Source organism: Dicentrarchus labrax, unplaced genomic scaffold (genome assembly GCF_905237075.1).
Source record: "Dicentrarchus labrax unplaced genomic scaffold, dlabrax2021, whole genome shotgun sequence".
NCBI lineage: Eukaryota > Metazoa > Chordata > Actinopteri > Moronidae > Dicentrarchus > Dicentrarchus labrax.
Genome location: NW_026136720.1, coordinates 25,248,320 through 25,268,903, shown reverse-complemented (window position 1 = coordinate 25,268,903; position 20,584 = coordinate 25,248,320). Strand labels below are relative to the sequence as shown.

At 43.0% G+C, this 20,584-nt stretch overlaps 1 protein-coding gene and 1 long non-coding RNA gene across 2 annotated transcripts in view; one reads left to right on the top strand and one right to left on the bottom strand.

The window, feature by feature from the left end:
- The window catches only part of LOC127353705 (scavenger receptor cysteine-rich type 1 protein M130-like), a 31,489-nt gene extending 12,481 nt beyond the window's left edge, over positions 1-19,008 (top strand). Inside the window, exons 4-11 of the mRNA XM_051383193.1 lie at positions 281-595; positions 3,285-3,599; positions 3,692-3,982; positions 16,015-16,329; positions 16,422-16,706; positions 16,910-17,239; positions 17,732-17,820; positions 17,919-19,008. Coding sequence (XP_051239153.1) covers positions 281-595; positions 3,285-3,599; positions 3,692-3,982; positions 16,015-16,329; positions 16,422-16,706; positions 16,910-17,239; positions 17,732-17,820; positions 17,919-18,038 — 2,060 coding nt within the window. The 3' untranslated portion in view covers positions 18,039-19,008. The remainder of the gene's footprint in view (positions 1-280; positions 596-3,284; positions 3,600-3,691; positions 3,983-16,014; positions 16,330-16,421; positions 16,707-16,909; positions 17,240-17,731; positions 17,821-17,918) is intronic.
- Positions 4,539-6,368, bottom strand: LOC127353822 (uncharacterized). The gene is made up of 2 exons (XR_007881372.1): positions 5,516-6,368; positions 4,539-5,349 (listed from the first exon to the last, which is right to left on the bottom strand). It is a non-coding gene; the product is annotated as an uncharacterized LOC127353822 (long non-coding RNA).
- Positions 19,009-20,584: the final 1,576 nt, after the last annotated feature.

Genomic DNA, 20,584 nt, shown 5'->3' with positions numbered 1-20,584 from the left:
GCAAGCGTGTTCGACAGACAAAGCACCCCTACCCCTCCCAGCATGCAGGGGTACGAAGCAAAGAGAGAGAGAGAGAGAGAGACGTGGCGGCCATGACGAAGTCCCAGCCGAAACGCCACCCGCCGAAACACACTTCCACAAAACTCATGCCATAGGTACAAATGGATGTGCTGTTGGCCCGCTGCAGCGGAGAAGAGGAGCTGCAGCTCTGATTGGTTCATTTCTGTTCTGATGAAACTCACTTTATTCTTTTACTGATGACTCTCTTGTTTCTGTTCAGAGTCTGAGGAGGTCAGGTTGGTGGGAGGAGACAGTCGCTGTGCAGGAACACTGGAGGTGAAACATAAAGGAGACTGGAAACCAGTGAGGGGCTTAGATATGGTAATAGAGAGGAGCGGAGACTGGACCCTGAAGGAAGCAAATGTTGTCTGTAGAAATCTGGACTGTGGTTCTGCTGTTTCTGTAGTAAAGAGAAAGGAGTCTTCAGTCAGACCTGTGTGGAGGATCGAGTCTGACTGTGTTCAGTCTGGATCTTCTCTGAGGGACTGTGCAAGATCAGATATCTCTTCCTCCATCCTGAATCTCACCTGTTCAGGTAAGCCCATCAGTGACATCATCAATGACATAATTAATGACAGTAATGTACCCATGCTGACACACACACACACACACACACACACACACACACACAGCTAGCTACAGAGAATGACAAGGCATTAATAAGCTAGCGCTAGCTGGCTAGCTAAAGATAATTAGCAGGTGGCTAACAAGCAAACAATTTAAAGCTGAATGATTTTAATATTAACTCAAAATAAGAACAATACACCTTAAATATTTTACCCTACTATGAGCTGTTCCTTAATTTACATTAGCACTCCTTCAGGAGCATAATACAATTAAACACATTAACCAAAGCTAGCACTTAGCTAGCGATTAGCGGTTAGCACTTAGCTAGCGATTAGCGCAGAGCTAGCGGTTAGCGGTTAGCACGTAGACATGGTATTAACATATGGGCCAGAGCAAGGCACAATCAAAATTGCTTTAGGAATTTTCTAGTTTTTTTAATTCTTCCAGAAAAGGTCAGTTGTTGCCTTGCTATTACATTTTTTGTTATATCAATGCCCAAATACTTGACTGTGGTTTTTACTGGGATATTATCTATGAAAGTGTCGTCACAATTGTGTATGGGCAATAATTCACATTTAGATAAACTGAGTTTCAAGCCTGATGCTAATGAAAACTGTTTAACTAGATCAATAGCTTTGACCAACTGTTCTTTGTCTTTCAGGAAGAGGGTTGTATCGTCTGCCAGTTGAGAAATTCTTACCCACTTTTAATCTAGTTGCATAAACTGATGCCAGAATCTTGTAATCAATAGTAAGGAGAGTGATAGGTCGCCAGTTTTCTATCAACAAGTTGTCTTTATCTGGTTTTGGAATTAGCGATATAACGCCTTGTTTCATAGTTGTACTCATCTCTCCCTGACCCACACTCTCTCTCTTTAACAACAACTTTCTTCCACAATACCAGGTGTCTCTTAATATCGACAGTTTGGAAACATAGCAATCTTCATCTGTCACCTCCAAAAGTTAATAGTTCTTAGTAATGAGTCTATGCATAGTTATGTCCTCCCTGGAGATGTGAAATGTTTGGAAACAGCCTTCTTCATCAGTCATCATCCAAAGTTAATAGTTCATAGTCAATAAGTTTTTGCATAGTTCTTTATAAACACCCTGGAGATGTGCAGTGTGTAGGAAGCTTACCAAACTGTATGACTCTTCTCTTCATTTGTCTGAGGAAAAGGCTTCAATCAATGTCTAAATGGTCAATCTTCTCCCCCTCTATCAGAGCATAAGGTCCTAGCAAGGACGCCTTTTTACCTTCCTTCCTTGCTTTTTCCACAAGGGGCCAAAGTTTTTCCTCTAGCCACTCGATCCTCCGGGGAAAGTGCCTCGGTGAGACGCAGCTTGTTGTCCCGCAGAAACTTGCAGCCCTTGGCACTCTCCCAAACAGCATCACGGATACGGGACAGTGCGAAGAGGATGATTAGGGACTGGTGGGATCCGTCCTTTCTCTTCGGACCAAGGCGATGCGCAATGTCGATACCGTCCTGTAGATATTCATGAAGTCCCGGGGCAACTTTTCCCAGGATATTAATCACCACTGCTCTCACGTCTTCGTTCATCTCCTCTCTTACTCCGTGTAGTTTCAGTGTCCATCTGTAACTGTAGCGCTTGTTTTCAGCAACTCCTGCTCTCAGAATCCGGTTCTCTTTTTTCAGTTGTTCAATTTCTAACTGTCTGTTTCAAAATGTCTTTGTGGTGATTAATATCCACCACAAGTTGCTCAACTGTAGAAGAGAGTTTTTCAATGCGTTGAGACGTTGTTTCTGTCTGCCACAGTGTCAGCGCTGACACCGTTACCGTTACCGTTAGAGTCCCGTTTCTTCCTCTTGTTGACATGTTTCGTTAGGGTGTTACAGGACTGGCCCGAAAGTGAGTCCATTGTATCTTCAGGAGTAGTTTCTATGCTTTCCTCACCTGGTGCCTTCATTTCTACTGACTTTTCAGCGTCACTCACGTTAGCATTGGAAGTCATCTTCTTTCTTTCTCTGGCGTTAACGTTGGTACGTTAACTAGCTTGCGTTCAAACTTTTACGTCTCGGTTTTCCCAGTTTTTTTCCTTTTCCACGGAATAATAGTTCTGGTACCAACATTTTACTGTGTTAAAGTCACTTTTTTATCATTAAATCGTTAATATTACCACATATTCTGTCTGCCTATTCACAAAGCCTCAAATTGTTTGACGGAGAAACTTTGCACCCAGCATCCTGCGCCACGGCCATCTTGGCCCCCTCTCCGTTTGAGGCTGCTTCTTATGTCTCTGATGTGTGTGATGTCACGCCATGAAGCAATTTGTGATTCTCGCGAGATTTGGCGGGACGCCACCTTTCAGACTTGCATTGCTGGTTCTGCCAACGGCGTCCCTCTCCTGATTCGCTATCGGGATGATTCGCTATACTACGAATTTGTTTACCATCGTAATGACTTTGAAGCTGTTGTATTAAGGTAAAAATCTTGCATAGTGTGCCTTTAAATAATACTTTGTGTTTTTTCTAACATGTTTTGACACTACCTGTGCCAAAACATGCACGTTTCATGTCCACTTGAAGGCCAATGTGTGTAATGTTAAAATAACATTATATTATGATGTTTGATGATATCTTTTTATTTGTGTCTGGTGTCTTTTCTCTCTCTCTATTGTATCTTCTATTATCTGTCCAGACTCTGTCAGGCTGGTGGATGGGACTAGTCTGTGCTCAGGCAGACTGGAGGTGAAGTCTGACCAGTCTAACCAGTGGTGGTCCTCAGTGTGTGAAGATGACTTTGACCAGCAGGATGCAGAGGTGGTCTGTAGGGAGCTCGGCTGTGGGGCTCCTTCAGTCCTCCAGGGGGCGCTCTATGGAGAAGTGGAGGCTCCAATGTGGACCAAAGAGTTCCAGTGTGGAGGCCATGAGTCTGCTCTCCTGGACTGTAGAAGCTCAGGCTCAGCTAGAAACACCTGCTCACCTGGAAAAGCTGTTGGACTCACCTGCTCAGGTAGAAGAGGAGCTGCAGCTCTGATTGGTTCATTTCTGTTCTGATGAAACTCACTTTATTCTTTTACTGATGACTCTCTTGTTTCTGTTCAGAGTCTGAGGAGGTCAGGTTGGTGGGAGGAGACAGTCGCTGTGCAGGAACAGTGGAGCTGAAACATAATGGAGACTGGAGACCAGTGAGGGGCTCCTACTGGACCCTGAAGGTAGCAAATGTTGTCTGTAGAAATCTGGACTGTGGTTCTGCTGTTTCTGTAGTAGAGAGAGAGGAGTCTTCATACAGACCGATTTGGAGGATCGACTCTGACTGTGTTCAGTCTGGATCTTCTCTGAGGGAGTGTGCAACATCAGAATCCTCTTCCTACATCCTGAATCTCACCTGTTCAGGTAAGCCCATCAGTGACATCATCAATGACATAATTAATGACAGTAATGTACCCATGCTGACACACACACACACACACACACACACACACCTTCTTACATAAGGAATAAAGATAGCCTTTCAGACATGTATCAGCACCTAGGCCTATATCTACAGCTCTGTCACAGATCTCCTTCAGACAATGAACTTAAACAGGGGAAGTCTGTTGATATTCACATGCACATCATGTCAACACAGGTTCGGACACAGCTATACACGTTTATGTACGTGTAATAATTACAATAACAACTAACCATCAATAACAATAAACAAGTTATTCCTTATGTTTTTTACTCTGTGCCAGTTTGTTCATTCACAAACTAATGGCCACCTTGGGCTTGCATACCTTTCACCAGGAATGCAATGTCAGGTGTGATGGTTGTGACAGCCAGTCTAAAGTCCTGGTGGACATCAAGTCTGTTTCTGGCTTTTGTTTTTATTGTCACAAGGGCACTGAATGCTGTCTCAGACAAGTATGTAGTTGTTACTCCCTTCAGTTTAAATCACGAACACAAGCTGTTCCTTTTATGCACAGGCATTTATTTATTAGCTTTAATAAAGTTTACAACTTTAACAACAGTTGACAGGGTGTTACTAAGGTCTTCTGAAAGTTTTTGACTTGCCAGTGCTTGCCGATGTGGCATGCAGTGGAAAATCACGCACCCTGGGGCTTTTTCCTTAAGGCGGCTGTTAAACTCTTTGTTTTTGCCCATCATTGCTGCGGCCCCGTCAGGGCAACATGCTACCAGGTTTTCATAGGGCAGATTGTTGGATGAGAGATATGAGTCCACAGCCATAAATATATCCTGGCCGGTTGTTGTTGTTGATAGATTCTTAGACATAAGAATGTGTTGTTTCAAGTCCTCGCCATCAATATACTGCACAGAAACCATGAGGACGGACTCGTCTGACACTGTTGTTGTTTCGTCCAGCTGAATGGCAAAGTTAACGTTCCTCAGCTTCTCTGCAGCTGGTTTTGGTCTTTGGTCTTTCACAGTGTTGTCTGACAGTGGGACAGTTTTCACTTTATCAACAACATGCAGTCCACACAGCCTCTCCACAATTTTCAGGCAGGCGGGTTTGATAAGCTGCTCTCCAATATTGTTCGGCTTTTTAGCCTCGGCAATTAACAGTGAACAGTCAGATGACGCCTCCGTGGCTCTTTGTAAATCACTACCTGCTCTTTCAAAAGCTTTTCTGATGTCCGTGGATCTTCTTGATGGTGCCAATTGCTTCTTCCTCTCAACATATTCTCAACGTTCACCAATAGTCTGGTGGTGTTTGGTCTCCTGGGGTCGTTTCAGGTTGCTTGGCTTCATGCTATCATTAGCTAGTGGACCAAAAATTGAGCATAGCATTAGTTCAGGCAGGGCACGAAGTCAGGCTTAGCTTTCAGTTACAGCTATATCATACGAGCACAGCTAGTCATAAACATACATCAGCTGATTCCTCTAAGCTTCCCATTGGATACCATACACAGTCAGCTGACAGCTCACCTGATTTCCTCAAGCATCCAATTGGCAAACATCATGCATGGCGCCTTATTTAAGCTGCTTTAGCCTGCCTGCCTATCTCTGCTGCTCCTCTACAAGCCTGTTTACCAGGATGTTGTGTGCGTTACTTGTGGTTTGTAGTTTGTTTCTACTTGTCCTGTCTGCGGTGAGTATGATGGCGGGTCGATTGCATTGTGAAGTCTCAGCAGCGATCTCGGCTGTTGGGGAGAGTGTCGCTTTGAACAACATCCGCAGTTGTGTCCGGCTGCTCTGGTTCTGGAGGGTCCGCAGAAGGGGGGAGGAATTGCTCCTGCGGCTCCGCTGCGGTCCCGGCTCCGGCTCCGGCTCCGGCGCTGCGCGGCGCGGCGCTGCGCTGCCTTCCAGGGGAGCGCGGGTCCCAGGCGCAGCGGCCGGCTCCACCTGTCTTGCTTGTCAGTTCTGTCCAACATCCAGTTGTCGCTTGCCGTCATGGGTTCAAGGGTCCAGGGTTCGGTTCGGCACGTCAGGCCGGCCAGTCTTCGTCCGCAGTTGGCCTGTTTCCCTCCTCGCTGTCTGCAGGTAGAGCGCGTGGTCCCACAGGTGCAGCGCTTGACGATGACGTCACAGCAGCTTGTTTTGACGGCGTCACATTTCCGCCGAGAATGCTGGGAAGTGGAGTCCCAATCACCATAGGGAAGAACGTGCTGCCTCTCAAAAAGGGGGCATGAGAGATAAACCTTCAACCCCAGTAAACGTCCCTGAGCTGGGGAAGGCGCTAAGAAAGCATCTTAACACTGTTAGTGATTATCTGTTATAGGGCTGGTTCATGGTTCTTAGCTGGGCTGACTTTGTTGCCAAAACCTACAATCTGCTTTGAAGAGCTGAGATAGTCAATGCTTTACTGAAGAAAGGTTAACAAAGGTTCATATTGGTCCATTCATAAATCGCCTTCTCAACAAGCATCAAGGTATAGCTACCAGGAAATATTCAGGGAAAATAAATAAACATAATTATTAATTTATCTGCTCTTGCAAAGGCAAACTAAGGCATAATAGTTTAAATCCTCTGGCACTTTTCCTTATTTTATGCTATAATCTACAATGCCATCAGTTGATTAAAGAAGCATGTAGAGGCGCATGGCTAGCCAAGGCAGATGTCACAGATGCATTTAAGTCATGCATTACACCTTCACATTGGCATCTGTTCGGTTTAAATGAAGAGAAATGTACTTCTCAGTTAGGCTCACCTTTAGTTGTTACAGCAGCCCCACATATTTGACACTTGTCAGAGGCTCTCTGCTGGATTCTTTTAATAACTGCAACTGCTTTCGTGCTCCATCTCATAGACTGTTTTCTGTTAGTTGACTATCAATTCAAAATCAGACCATGCATTTTTGCTCTTAAATATACCTTTAAACATTAGGTCTTCCGCTATCCAAGGAGAAACATCAGACCCTGTAAAGCTAGAGTTCTAGGCTTCACTCTAGATAGTGTACTGATGCAAATCGCATCAGAGAGGTAATTAAAGCAGCAGGCAGTAGTAGTTTCCAAAAGATAACTGCTCTCCTTGCTTAGACATCTTAAATTGGCATGTGTGTTATTCCCCAGGGAAGTTCCCTTATATCCAGGCTTCTGGACCTCTCCGATTTATAGAGAACTCCATGATATGGTGAGCTTGGATGAGGGCTGCAGATCCGAGCCCCAGTCCTGATCTATTCTGTGTGATAAATGGTATGGCATCTCCTTCTTTTACAATGAGCAGCTAGAATCATCATTTGCCATTAATTATAAAAGGCGCAGCATATTGAGTACATATAAATAAATCGAACACTGTGTGCCAGTTCACCCTGGGAGCTTTATGTCAACAGCAAGGTCTAATAGTGTGACTGCTATGATCTACTAGATCACTAATGAACAGCTTTGCTGAGCTTAGAAGACAGAGAGCAGACATGAGGGGCAATTTAGGGAAGAGCAATGGATCCACAGTTTTCGGTGTTGTGTACAGACATAATGGAGATATAATTAATTCAAACATACAGTAGAAGTGGCATGATTGACCTGTATGATAACCACCCTTCTGTAGGTTTTGGGGGGGTATTTTAATAATCAGTGGTTCACAGACATATGGCTAAAATACTGTCATCCTTGCCAGCTAATGCCTCTTCTACCTTTTTAATGAATGTACCAATTGTTGTTTCATGTTTCTGTGGGGAAAAGACTGGTCAAGGAAACAATCATGTTTTTGCGACAATGAGGCAACTGCCAACATCATTTACAAGGGCGTTCTTCAGTTCCATTCATTAATAGATTTGTAAGGCGCCTCACTTGGTTATCTATGTTGGGTAAACTCATTATTAGAGCAGCTCATATACCATGCTTGGATAACATTGCTGATTTTGGCCTGGTTTGAATTGCAGAATTTCGCCAGCTGTGCCCGGAGGCAGTGCCATCCAGCCTGACTTGCCCCCCATTTTCTCAAACCGTGTTAGACTAAACACAACCATGCAATCCTACAGGCTATCTACTGCTCAGTATATGCGATCTGGCTTAGCTAATCTACATTAAATAACTCCTCCATTCATTCGCATAGGAGCAGCAACAATGCAGCATCCGTAGCTCCTGTCTCGATGCTAAGGCTATGGGTAATGTTCATTATCTGCTTACGAACGATATCTCCGGCCTGAGGCCAAGCAATTCTTGATGCTCAGAAAGCAATGAGTGCCCTGTAATTCCAGCTTAAATTCATTAATGTATAGCAATTTCTGGGGATATCTCTAGCATACTTAGCCATGTACTTCAACTAGTGTCTGCTTAGACGTATTGGTTTATAGTCCTGCTGGCTCCTCTTACTGGCACTTCTATGTAGCTCATGGAAGGGAGGTTGCCTGGTGTGGTTCTTTGGGGGTCTCTGCTGCCGCTCTCCTTGTTTTAAACTTTTCCGTGAATGCACATGGAAGGACAGGGAGATGTGCTCTCCCTGCCTTAAGGTTTTCCACGTAGGCATGTGGAAGGACAAGGAGGTCCCATACAGAGCCACACCACTAAATATAACACAGTTTGGGAAATATGTTTTGCTGGCTTAATTTAAATATTCTTCTAGCATAACTTCTTTGGGATCTCTTTATTAATCCTCAGCCAAGTTACTTAAACTAGTATCTGCATAAGTTATTGGCTTTATGACTGTCATTTATTTCTTACAAAAATTTGTGCTGCTGGCTCCTCTTACTGGCACTTCCATGTAGCTCATGGAAGGGAGGTTGCCTGGTATGGTTCTTTGGGGGTCTCTGCTGCCGCTCTCCTTGTCTTAAACTTTTCCATGTAGGCACATGGAAGGGCAGGGAGGTGTACTCTCCCTGCCTTAAGGTTTTCCACGTAGGCACGTAGGAAGGACAAGGAGGTCCCAGAACAGAGCCATACCGCCAAATGTAATTCTGCTTGGAATATAAGATATTTTGACGAAAGTGGTCCTGACTGAAATTGAGCATAGCGTTAGTTCAGGCAGGGCACGAAGTCAGGCTTAGCTTTCAGTTACAGCTATATCATACGAGCACAGCTAGTCATAAACATACATCCGCTGATTCCTCTAAGCTTCCCATTGGATACCATACACAGTCAGCTGACAGCTCACCTGATTTCCTCAAGCATCCAATTGGCAAACATCATGCATGGCGCCTTATTTAAGCTGCTTTAGCCTGCCTGCCTATCTCTGCTGCTCCCTCTACAAGCTTTTGCACCGACCTCCACCCCAGCTCCTCCTTTTCATGTTGTTTCTAATTAATCAATGTCATTTTCTGATTGCCATTGATGCTGCTCTGTTCTGTACCCGGGGGTCTCTGCTGCCGCTCTCCTTGTCTTAAACTTTTCCATGTATGCACATGGAAGGGCAGGGAGGTGTGCTCTCCCTGCCTTAAGGTTTTCCACGTAGGCACGTAGGAAGGACAAGGAGGTCCCAGAACAGAGCCATACCGCCAAATGTAATTCTGCTTGGAATATAAGATATTTTGACGAAAGTGGTCCTGACTGAAATATGTTTCAGTTTGGATTATACAGAGTTTTGATTATCCAGTTGGGTGTGTTATTGGGATTTTATAAATTGAATGTGCACAGATATAATTTTGGTAACCTCACAACCTCAGCAGACAAAGTTGTGCGCACCCCCTGCGATCTCTGGCACCGGGGGGACAACTGCTCTAGTGTACGTGTGTGTGTGTGTTTAAAGTGGATATGAAGCAGTCAACCAAGTTAAGCTGATTTACTAAATGGATTTAACCTCTTCTCTGTAATTGTAAAACAAAAGTGACAAATGTAAGCATATTAGAGAAAAAAGAAGTCCCGTTTTGTTTTTTTGAGGCAAGGGCGCCATCTTGTAGCACTCTGAGCTGTGGAGTCAGAGGGTTGGTTGTAATGACTGCGTTCCACGGACCCAACAGAGAGAGTGTAAGACAGAGACACAGAAAGACACTTAAAGATGGAGTCTGAAGAGCCACAGGACAGAAGAAAACAAAAAGGGAGGCCACTATTGTATTGCTCCAGGTTGTAAAAATGAGATTTATAGGGTTGAAAGCCAAGGAAAAATCAGTCCATTTTCATAAACTGCCGCTGAAACGGAGAGCGGCACTGAAGAGAAAGAGCCCACCCATGAGCGCTGACTCCCGGGTTTGCAGCGATCTTTTTCTGGTGGAAGATTACATGGAGGAGAAGACCTTTGAGTGCAGTCAACTAGTGGTTAACCAGACCAACAGACTAAAACCTGAAGCTGCTCCGTCTGTTTTTAACTTTACCGACTATAACCCGGGCTCTACTGACCGCCCAACACACAGTAGTACAGAGGCATCAGTCCGCCGTAGGGACAGGGCGCTAAAACGCGCCAGCCAGGAAGGGATCTAGCAATCCACATCCGTTAACAGGTACTAACATCAATACTAGTCCCGTACCAAAAAAGCAGTATTCACAAACACCTGTCACCTCCCGACAACCAGTCTGAATCATGTCCTCTCGTCTAAAGATTTCCGTAGCTATATCTTACTTTTTCAACCCTGAGTGCTGACCGTCCGTCAATACAGGAAAACCGCTGGATGCCCGACTTGTTTATTACCACCCCTTAATTAGCTCACAACAAAATAAGAGCTTTCGATTGGCCGATGCTGGTGTCAGTTCTACCTGTTCACTGACAGCTGTTTTTATAATAACCGGTCCATAACACCAATAAACCTGTCAAATTAACCAACGATACAGACCGTAGGCCATATATAAATATATATATATATATATATATATAATAAAAATAGAAACACTCTAATATACTTTTGCCAAAACATACAGTAGAATACAGTACAAAATGTACAGCAGTTAATGACTGCATTAACAATATAAAATATAGAATGTGCTTATTAAAGTGACCCTTTACATTTTTAGTATATAGTTTCATGATTTTAGGAATTATGTACGACATATTGGTGCAAGTGAGGTGGATAAACCAGCGGAATAAATACGCAGTAGTGAGAAAAGATGTCAGGTCAAATAGAAGAAACTAGTGACATGTACAGATGATATTCTGGCTGCTACATTCTGTGCCAAGGCTTCAGGAAGATAAATTAACACTAACAAATAATTTAGTTATTTTTGTTCATTGTCACTCAGAAGCACAATAAACATCCCTAGTGTTTACATATATTAATGTTATAATTAAAACACAAAATAAAACTGGGATTCAACCAGCACTGCAACCAGAACTGGTACGGGCAAAGAACCAAAATAAATGACCTCAAACCACAACTGCAAATAAAAAGAGGAAACACTCAATACTTTTCTATGCTTGGTTATTGTAACAATAACAACATTACAACAAGTATTTAGCTATATGATTCTTTAATATAGTAAATTTGTGTTTACAAGTTAGGCAGGAGAGAGAGAGCAGGAGCGAGAGGAGGAGAGAGAGCAGGAGAGAGAGGAGGAGAGAGAGCAGGAGCAGGAGAGAGAGGAGGAGCAAGAGGAGGGGAGAGAGCAGGAGCGAGAGCAGGAGAGAGAGCAGGAGAGAGAGCAGGAGAGAGAGCAGGAGAGAGAGCAGGAGAGAGAGGAGGAGAGAGAGCAGGAGAGAGAGCAGGAGCGAGAGCAGGAGCGAGAGCAGGAGAGAGAGCAGGAGAGAGAGGAGGAGAGAGAGGAGTAGAGAGAGCAGGAGAGAGAGCAGGAGAGAGAGCAGGAGAGAGAGGAGGAGAGAGAGCAGGAGAGAGAGCAGGAGAGAGAGCAGGAGCGAGAGCAGGAGCGAGAGCAGGAGCGAGGCACTGTCCCAACCCTTTTTCCCAGTCTATGTCCTCTAAATGAGAGCACCAATCAAATTTTCCTCGTGGAGAAAACCTCTTTTTATCTTGAAAGACTTTCCTTATATGCTTATTGTTACATTTCTTGTCTTGTATGTTGATACCATTCAAAAGTAAAACAGATGTGCCCTCTGGTCTAATTCCTTCACAGAAGGATAGGTGGCTTTTCATTAAATTAAGTAAGCCAGGGGGGATTGCTTTTATCACCGAGTTGTATTCTTTGAAAGGTATAGGAAAATTCTGACGAGATATAAAGCTCTCATAGGAGAGGACAAGACCATGTTCATCCAAAACAGACAAGATGTTATTTATACTTCTCTCAAACCATTTGGAATAAAAAAGAGATTTATTCCTTATAGTTATACACTCGTTGTTCCATAACAGAGTTTTTTGAGGAGAGAAATTGTGAACGAAGCACAATTTCCAGGAAAGAAGTGATTGCTGATCAAATCTAGACAGTGTGACCGGAAGCTTGTCAGGTGAGTAATTGCAGGTTAAAACGAAAGCAAGCCCACCAATTTTTTCTTTTTTTAACCAATTGGTTTTAAAAGTATTTATAATATCAATGAAATTAAGCACTTCAAGACCACCTTCCGCTCTGCTGTTAGATAGAACAGCATTTTTAAGTTTGGGTGTTTTATTTCTCCAGATGAAGTTCAGAAATAGTTTGTTAATTTCTTTAGCAGTGGCATCATTCACAAAGAGAGAAAGAGATGGATAAACATAGTGAGAGACGTCTTCAGCTTTGGACAAAAGGACCCTGCCGTATAATGTTAAGTCTCTCTGAAGCCAAAGGTTAAAAATATCTCTAGTTATTGTGCCTTGCATAAGCAAGCACAATACTACTCTTCCTCGTGCTTATTATTCGTCCGTACGCTGTTTCGGCGCGCTTCTTCTCCCGCAGCTTTTGTCGCACGTACACAAAAAAGGTATCAAAACGTGCGGCTCGGCCGGGAATCGAGTGTTATGACTTTTCTAAGCGTTTCGCCAAACGGTTTGCCGATAAATCGCCAAAAACCGGTCCAAAAAATGAATGGGTGTGTATTGCGAGAACCTCCAACTGAAAAAAACCGCCAGAGTGCGTGACATCATCGCTAGAGTGTGGGGAGAGAGAAAAATTAGTCGAAAAATAAATTTGTAAACTGCTGTCATGGCCACAAATTTCACTCTACAGAAATAATTTATAGATAGAAACGTAGGTAAATCCGTTGGGGTCGCAGTGATACTACTGCTGAAGCTGTCAGAAAAATAGTTTTGGCGGGAGACGCACTGATGCGCCAGCAATGCCCTCTCACGGCCCCATCTACTCCCATGTTAATTTTAGAGGAGGAATGTTTAAAGGAGCTCGTTGAACCTCTTCTCTCTCAATCTCCCCAGGTCACATTTTTTAACTTTAACCACTGAAACTCGGCAGCGCTATAGTCAACAAGATGACGACGCTCACGGTGTTTTCGGTTTTCATTTCGGTCGTTCCTGGCCATGCTTTTGAGGGGATTCATTTGAATTGTTTTCTGTCTCTCTGAGGAGTTAGAGACAGAGAGAGAGCGCGCGCAGCTGCTGTGAGCTCCCCTGATTGCCATGACAACCAAAGCCTACTCACACACACACACACACACACACACACACACACACACACACACACACACAGCTAGCTACAGAGAATGACAAGGCATTAATAAGCTAGCGCTAGCTGGCTAGCTAAAGATAATTAGCAGGCGGCTAACAAGCAAACAATTTAAAGCTGAATGATTTTAATATTAACACAAAATAAGAACAATACACCTTAAATATTTTACCCTACTATGAGCTGTTCCTTAATTTACATTAGCACTCCTTCAGGAGAATAATACAATTAAACACATTAACCAAAGCTAGCACTTAGCTAGCGATTAGCGGTTAGCACTTAGCTAGCTATTAGCGCAGAGCTAGCGGTTAGCGGTTAGCAAGGCACAATCAAAATTGCTTTAGGAATTTTCTAGTTTTTTTAATTCTTCCAGAAAAGTTCAGTTGTTGCCTTGCTATTACATTTTTTGTTATATCAATGCCCAAATACTTGACTGTGGTTTTTACTGGGATATTATCTATGAAAGTGTCGTCACAATTGTGTATGGGCAATAATTCACATTTAGATAAACTGAGTTTCAAGCCTGATGCTAATGAAAACTGTTTAACTAGATCAATAGCTTTGACCAACTGTTCTTTGTCTTTCAGGAAGAGGGTTGTATCGTCTGCCAGTTGAGAAATTCTTACCCACTTTTAATCTAGTTGCATAAACTGATGCCAGAATCTTGTAATCAATAGTAAGGAGAGTGATAGGTCGCCAGTTTTCTATCAACAAGTTGTCTTTATCTGGTTTTGGAATTAGCGATATAACGCCTTGTTTCATAGTTGTACTCATCTCTCCCTGACCCACACTCTCTCTCTTTAACAACAACTTTCTTCCACAATACCAGGTGTCTCTTAATATCGACAGTTTGGAAACATAGCAATCTTCATCTGTCACCTCCAAAAGTTAATAGTTCTTAGTAATGAGTCTATGCATAGTTATGTCCTCCCTGGAGATGTGAAATGTTTGGAAACAGCCTTCTTCATCAGTCATCATCCAAAGTTAATAGTTCATAGTCAATAAGTTTTTGCATAGTTCTTTATAAACACCCTGGAGATGTGCAGTGTGTAGGAAGCTTACCAAACTGTATGACTCTTCTCTTCATTTGTCTGAGGAAAAGGCTTCAATCAATGTCTAAATGGTCAATCTTCTCCCCCTCTATCAGAGCATAAGGTCCTAGCAAGGACGCCTTTTTACCTTCCTTCCTTGCTTTTTCCACAAGGGGCCAAAGTTTTTCCTCTAGCCACTCGATCCTCCGGGGAAAGTGCCTCGGTGAGACGCAGCTTGTTGTCCCGCAGAAACTTGCAGCCCTTGGCACTCTCCCAAACAGCATCACGGATACGGGACAGTGCGAAGAGGATGATTAGGGACTGGTGGGATCCGTCCTTTCTCTTCGGACCAAGGCGATGCGCAATGTCGATACCGTCCTGTAGATATTCATGAAGTCCCGGGGCAACTTTTCCCAGGATATTAATCACCACTGCTCTCACGTCTTCGTTCATCTCCTCTCTTACTCCGTGTAGTTTCAGTGTCCATCTGTAACTGTAGCGCTTGTTTTCAGCAACTCCTGCTCTCAGAATCCGGTTCTCTTTTTTCAGTTGTTCAATTTCTAACTGTCTGTTTCAAAATGTCTTTGTGGTGATTAATATCCACCACAAGTTGCTCAACTGTAGAAGAGAGTTTTTCAATGCGTTGAGACGTTGTTTCTGTCTGCCACAGTGTCAGCGCTGACACCGTTACCGTTACCGTTAGAGTCCCGTTTCTTCCTCTTGTTGACATGTTTCGTTAGGGTGTTACAGGACTGGCCCGAAAGTGAGTCCATTGTATCTTCAGGAGTAGTTTCTATGCTTTCCTCACCTGGTGCCTTCATTTCTACTGACTTTTCAGCGTCACTCACGTTAGCATTGGAAGTCATCTTCTTTCTTTCTCTGGCGTTAACGTTGGTACGTTAACTAGCTTGCGTTCAAACTTTTACGTCTCGGTTTTCCCAGTTTTTTTCCTTTTCCACGGAATAATAGTTCTGGTACCAACATTTTACTGTGTTAAAGTCACTTTTTTATCATTAAATCGTTAATATTACCACATATTCTGTCTGCCTATTCACAAAGCCTCAAATTGTTTGACGGAGAAACTTTGCACCCAGCATCCTGCGCCACGGCCATCTTGGCCCCCTCTCCGTTTGAGGCTGCTTCTTATGTCTCTGATGTGTGTGACGTCACGCCATGAAGCAATTTGTGATTCTCGCGAGATTTGGCGGGACGCCACCTTTCAGACTTGCATTGCTGGTTCTGCCAACGGCGTCCCTCTCCTGATTCGCTATCGGGATGATTCGCTATACTACGAATTTGTTTACCATCGTAATGACTTTGAAGCTGTTGTATTAAGGTAAAAATCTTGCATAGTGTGCCTTTAAATAATACTTTATGTGTTTTTTCTAACATGTTTTGACACTACCTGTGCCAAAACATGCACGTTTCATGTCCACTTGAAGGCCAATGTGTGTAATGTTAAAATAACATTATATTATGATGTTTGATGATATCTTTTTATTTGTGTCTGGTGTCTTTTCTCTCTCTATTGTATCTTCTATTATCTGTCCAGACTCTGTCAGGCTGGTGGATGGGACTAGTCTGTGCTCAGGCAGACTGGAGGTGAAGTCTGACCAGTCTAACCAGTGGTGGTCCTCAGTGTGTGAAGATGACTTTGACCAGCAGGATGCAGAGGTGGTCTGTAGGGAGCTCGGCTGTGGGGCTCCTTCAGTCCTCCAGGGGGCGCTCTATGGAGAAGTGGAGGCTCCAATGTGGACCAAAGAGTTCCAGTGTGGAGGCCATGAGTCTGCTCTCCTGGACTGTAGAAGCTCAGGCCCAGCTAGAAACACCTGCTCACCTGGAAAAGCTGTTGGACTCACCTGCTCAGGTAGAAGAGGAGCTGCAGCTCTGATTGGTTCATTTCTGTTCTGATGAAACTCACTTTATTCTTTTACTGATGACTCTCTTGTTTCTGTTCAGATTCTGTCAGGTTGGTGGGAGGAGACAGTCGCTGTGCAGGAACACTGGAGCTGAAACATAAAGGAGACTGGAGACCAGTGAGGGGCTTCCGTTGGACCCTGAAGGAAGCAAATGTTGTCTGTAGAAATCTGGACTGTGGTTCTGCTGTTTCTGTAGTAGAGAGAGAGGAGTCTTCATACAGACCTGTGTGGTTGATCGACTCTGACTGTGTTCAGTCTGGATCTTCTCTGAGGGAGTGTGCTATATCAGCTTCCTCTTCCTACATCCTGAATCTCACCTGTTCAGGTAAGCCCATCAGTGACATCATCTAACATCATATATGACATGAACATGACATCCTGAAGTCAGAAGTGGGCTTGTCTCTGTCTGTCTGTCTGTCTGTCTGTCTGTCTGTCTGTCTGTCTGTCTGCTCCATGTCTCTTCCTGATATCAGTCCAGTGACATTCACATCATCAATGCGACCTTTCATCATCTCATCTCATTTACAGACCTGCTGGTTCGGCCCAACATCTCTGTGTCCTCCTCCACGTACGGGGTCTCTGAGGCCCAGCAGCAGGAGTTTCGGGTGCTCAGGGGCTCCACCTTCACCATCAGCTGCTCCATCCAGCCACAGTACCCAGGAGGCTCCTTCCAGCTCACCTTCACCTCCTCCAACACAACGCACAACTACACCCAGCCAGCTGTCAATCACTCTGCCCACTTCCTGTTTCCTGCTGCAGAGCCCGCCCACCAAGGAAACTACAGCTGTGTTTATCACGTCTATGTTTTCTCTCATAACTTCTCCTCTGAGAGCCGTCTGCTCTCTCTCACTGTCTCAGGTAAGCTGAAGCAGAGAAACTGTCTCACTGACTGTTTACATGCAGCTTTGGAAAGATGATCAGCTGACAACAGAGACTACTGTCATTGTGTTACACATGTCATATAGTGTCCAAACTTATATAAGTGTGTAAATGTCAACAGCAAACAACATACTGTAGGACAGATCATGTTTGGTTACTGACTGAGGTATTTCACTGTTCACCATATTTACAGAGTAAACACAATTTGCTGTGATTTAATTGCAATAAACGGATCAAAAAGATGCTGAAATAACTACATAAGCTCAAGTTATTTAGTCGGGTCTGTCTGCAAGACCACAAGCAAATAACTTTTGAAATGTTTGTTTTCTGAATGGAGTTTGGTTGATCGGGGCTATGCTAACTTAGTTTGGAGAACAATGCAGACAGGATGTGTGGTCAGATAACAGTTCACTGAACAGATTCTGGGAGAAAACACCTTGTGATGTGATGACTGTCCATGTGTTTGATCAGATCCATCAGTTCATCATCACTTCATCAGAGTGGTCGTCCTGCTGCTGACTCTGCTGTTGGTGAACACTGCCCTCTGTTGCTGCTGTAAGGTACTGACACTGTCTGTTGTTTAGAGGACTGACTGAAATGAAGCACTCTGTCTGTTTATTGAACTGAAGAGGGGACTCATGCTGTCGTGTCTCTCCAGGCCTGCAGGGGGCAGAAGCCGGGCAGACAGGAGAACATTGAGCTGGATGATTATAACCTGGGTGTTCCTGCAGCTGGAGGAGGGCCGACTGAAGAGGAAGGAGCTCAGGGAGCAGAGTAGGTCCTCCAAGGAGCTCCTCTCACATCCACATGGATTTCACAGCTGACACACAGCCATCAGCTCAGTCAAGGATTTTACATTTTTATCCTCATGTTGGCTGGAATTATTATATCACATTATATTTTTATTACTCTGAGCATGAAAAGACCAAAACCAACCCTGTTTGTTCCTATTGAAGACGTAACTCTTTAAAAACACCTCACAAATATTGAAAGCAGAGATACTGAGCTCTCGGGCTGTAAAGATTTACACATTCAGAAATCAGTTTTAACGTTATTCGACGACATCAGTACACTGACCCCTGGATCGATCTGAATGTACCATGAACCGGTCGATGGTCAGATTCTAAAGTTATGAAGACCCAGGCTGGTCGGGGATTTGGGAGTCATTTTGGAACAATGTTGGCCCAGTGATGTTATCTATTCAGTTAAAATCAAAGTGAAACACTGTCATATATCCTCTGAATCTGGTGTTACAATACTCGATCACATTTGGTGACGTTTGAACAACTGAATCCTGAGATAAGAGCAGAAACCTGTTCAGGACCACCTGCTGTTGGATCTGTAGATCTGGACCACATCCAGGGTTGGTGGAACAAATCTGCTGCGATTGGGAGAATCTGTTTAAAAAGATTACAGTGAATTAACAAAGTCATGTAGTTAGAGAACAGAGAACAATATTAAAGGTCAGAGGCTGTTTGACACCACTTTCATCCTGTTAATGAGATATCAACTTTATAACTTTACTTTAGCGCTCCCTTGTGGTTGACATGGGTTTTTATTTTATCTTGTGAGCAAGATTTCGTCCTCCAGGACTTTGAAAATGTCATATTTGTATCGTAGATGGTTCGACAGCAGGACCACATTCAGCTCAAATCTGGGAACAAAGAATTAGAATAATTCAAATGGGAGCAAAAATATGAGTTGTTAAAACTTATTTGATCTTTAAATCAAGAATTTTCATTGTTTTTATACAGTAATTAAGAATCTTACTTCATTTTGTTTCAGGATTTTACTTAAAGATTTTGGTTATTTTTTCAACATTAAGGATTTTTGCTAATTTTAGTAATCATGGATTTTGCTTATTTGAACTATTCAGTATTTTGATTCTTTTAGTAATTCAGGATTTTGTTTATTTCATAAACTTTTTTTTTACAGGATTTTGCTTATTTTGTACCAGTGTTACTTAATTGTGCAATTAAGAATTTTGCTTACATTTATAATTAAGGATGTTTGCTCATTTTTTTACAGTTACAGATTTGCTTATTTCTTACCAATTCATCTTGATTCTATGTTGTATGAATTTAACCAACTTTTGTAGATAATGATTTTGCTTACTTTCGTAATTACAGATTTTGTTTATTTTGTATGAATTTTACTAAATGTTGTGATCAGGGATTTTGTTTATTTGGTACAAATGTAGTTTAAAGGTCCAGAGTGAAACATTGAGGAGGATCTATTGTCACAAATGGAATATAATATTCATCGGTATGTTTTCATCAGTGTTTAATCACCTGAAAATAAGAATCGTTGTGCTTTTGTTACCTTAGAGTGAGACGTTTTTATCTACAGAGGGAGCGGAGTCCGCCATGTTCCTACGGTAGCCCAGAATGGACAAACCAAACACTGACTGATAAGAGAGTTTGCATTTTTTCCAGCCAACGTAGGTTCCCCTACACACTTGGAAGGCGAGCTGTATTCAGTTGGTTGCATTCTCCAACTTCACCATTAGATGTCACTAAATCCCTTCACACTGGACCTTTAAGGATTTTGCTCATTTCATAAGAGTTTTACTGTGATTAAAGCTCGGGTAGATAACGTTAGACAAAGATCCACGTGAAAACATAAATCCCACCTGTTCCCTTCAGGCCTCCCTCCAAAACCACTCCCTGAAAACACATGAACACATAGTGGCCGACTGCTGCATCATTAACAATCATTTCATTCAGACTGAATCCAATCACTGGCTGAGCTCATTACAGCAGCCACAGAGACCAGATTGTCTCTCAGAGCATTTTATTGATTCATTGTTGTCGGGATGTAAAAAGAATTTCAACAAATACAACAAAAAGATTCCTCTGAAATACCTACCCTAGCTTTAAGGATGTTGGTTAGTTTTACAATTAAGAATTTTACTTATTTTGTGTGAATTTTGTTTGTGTTTGTTTATTTTACTTATTTCAGATCAGTTTTGTTAACGTTCATAATTAAGGATTTTGCTTATTTTTGCCTATTTTGTATGGAGGCCCTTAGGGGGACATGGGTTTAGTTTTGTGTCCCTGTGATAAATATTTGGAGTGTAAAAAGCTCTTTAAAGTAAAACCCAAGGGTCATCGTTGTTTGGGAAATATCAAACCAAAGCTACGGAGAGTTTCACAGAGTTTCATTCTGACCTTGGACTCAAATATAAAGACATTACGTCAGAGTTCGAGTACTTTTTCCACCGAGAATATCTCCCTTTCACCAACAGTCCTCTTCGGCTGTCTTTCACTGATTTGAAAACCATGACTAGAACCAAGCACTGACGTAATGTCTCAGCTATGAGCC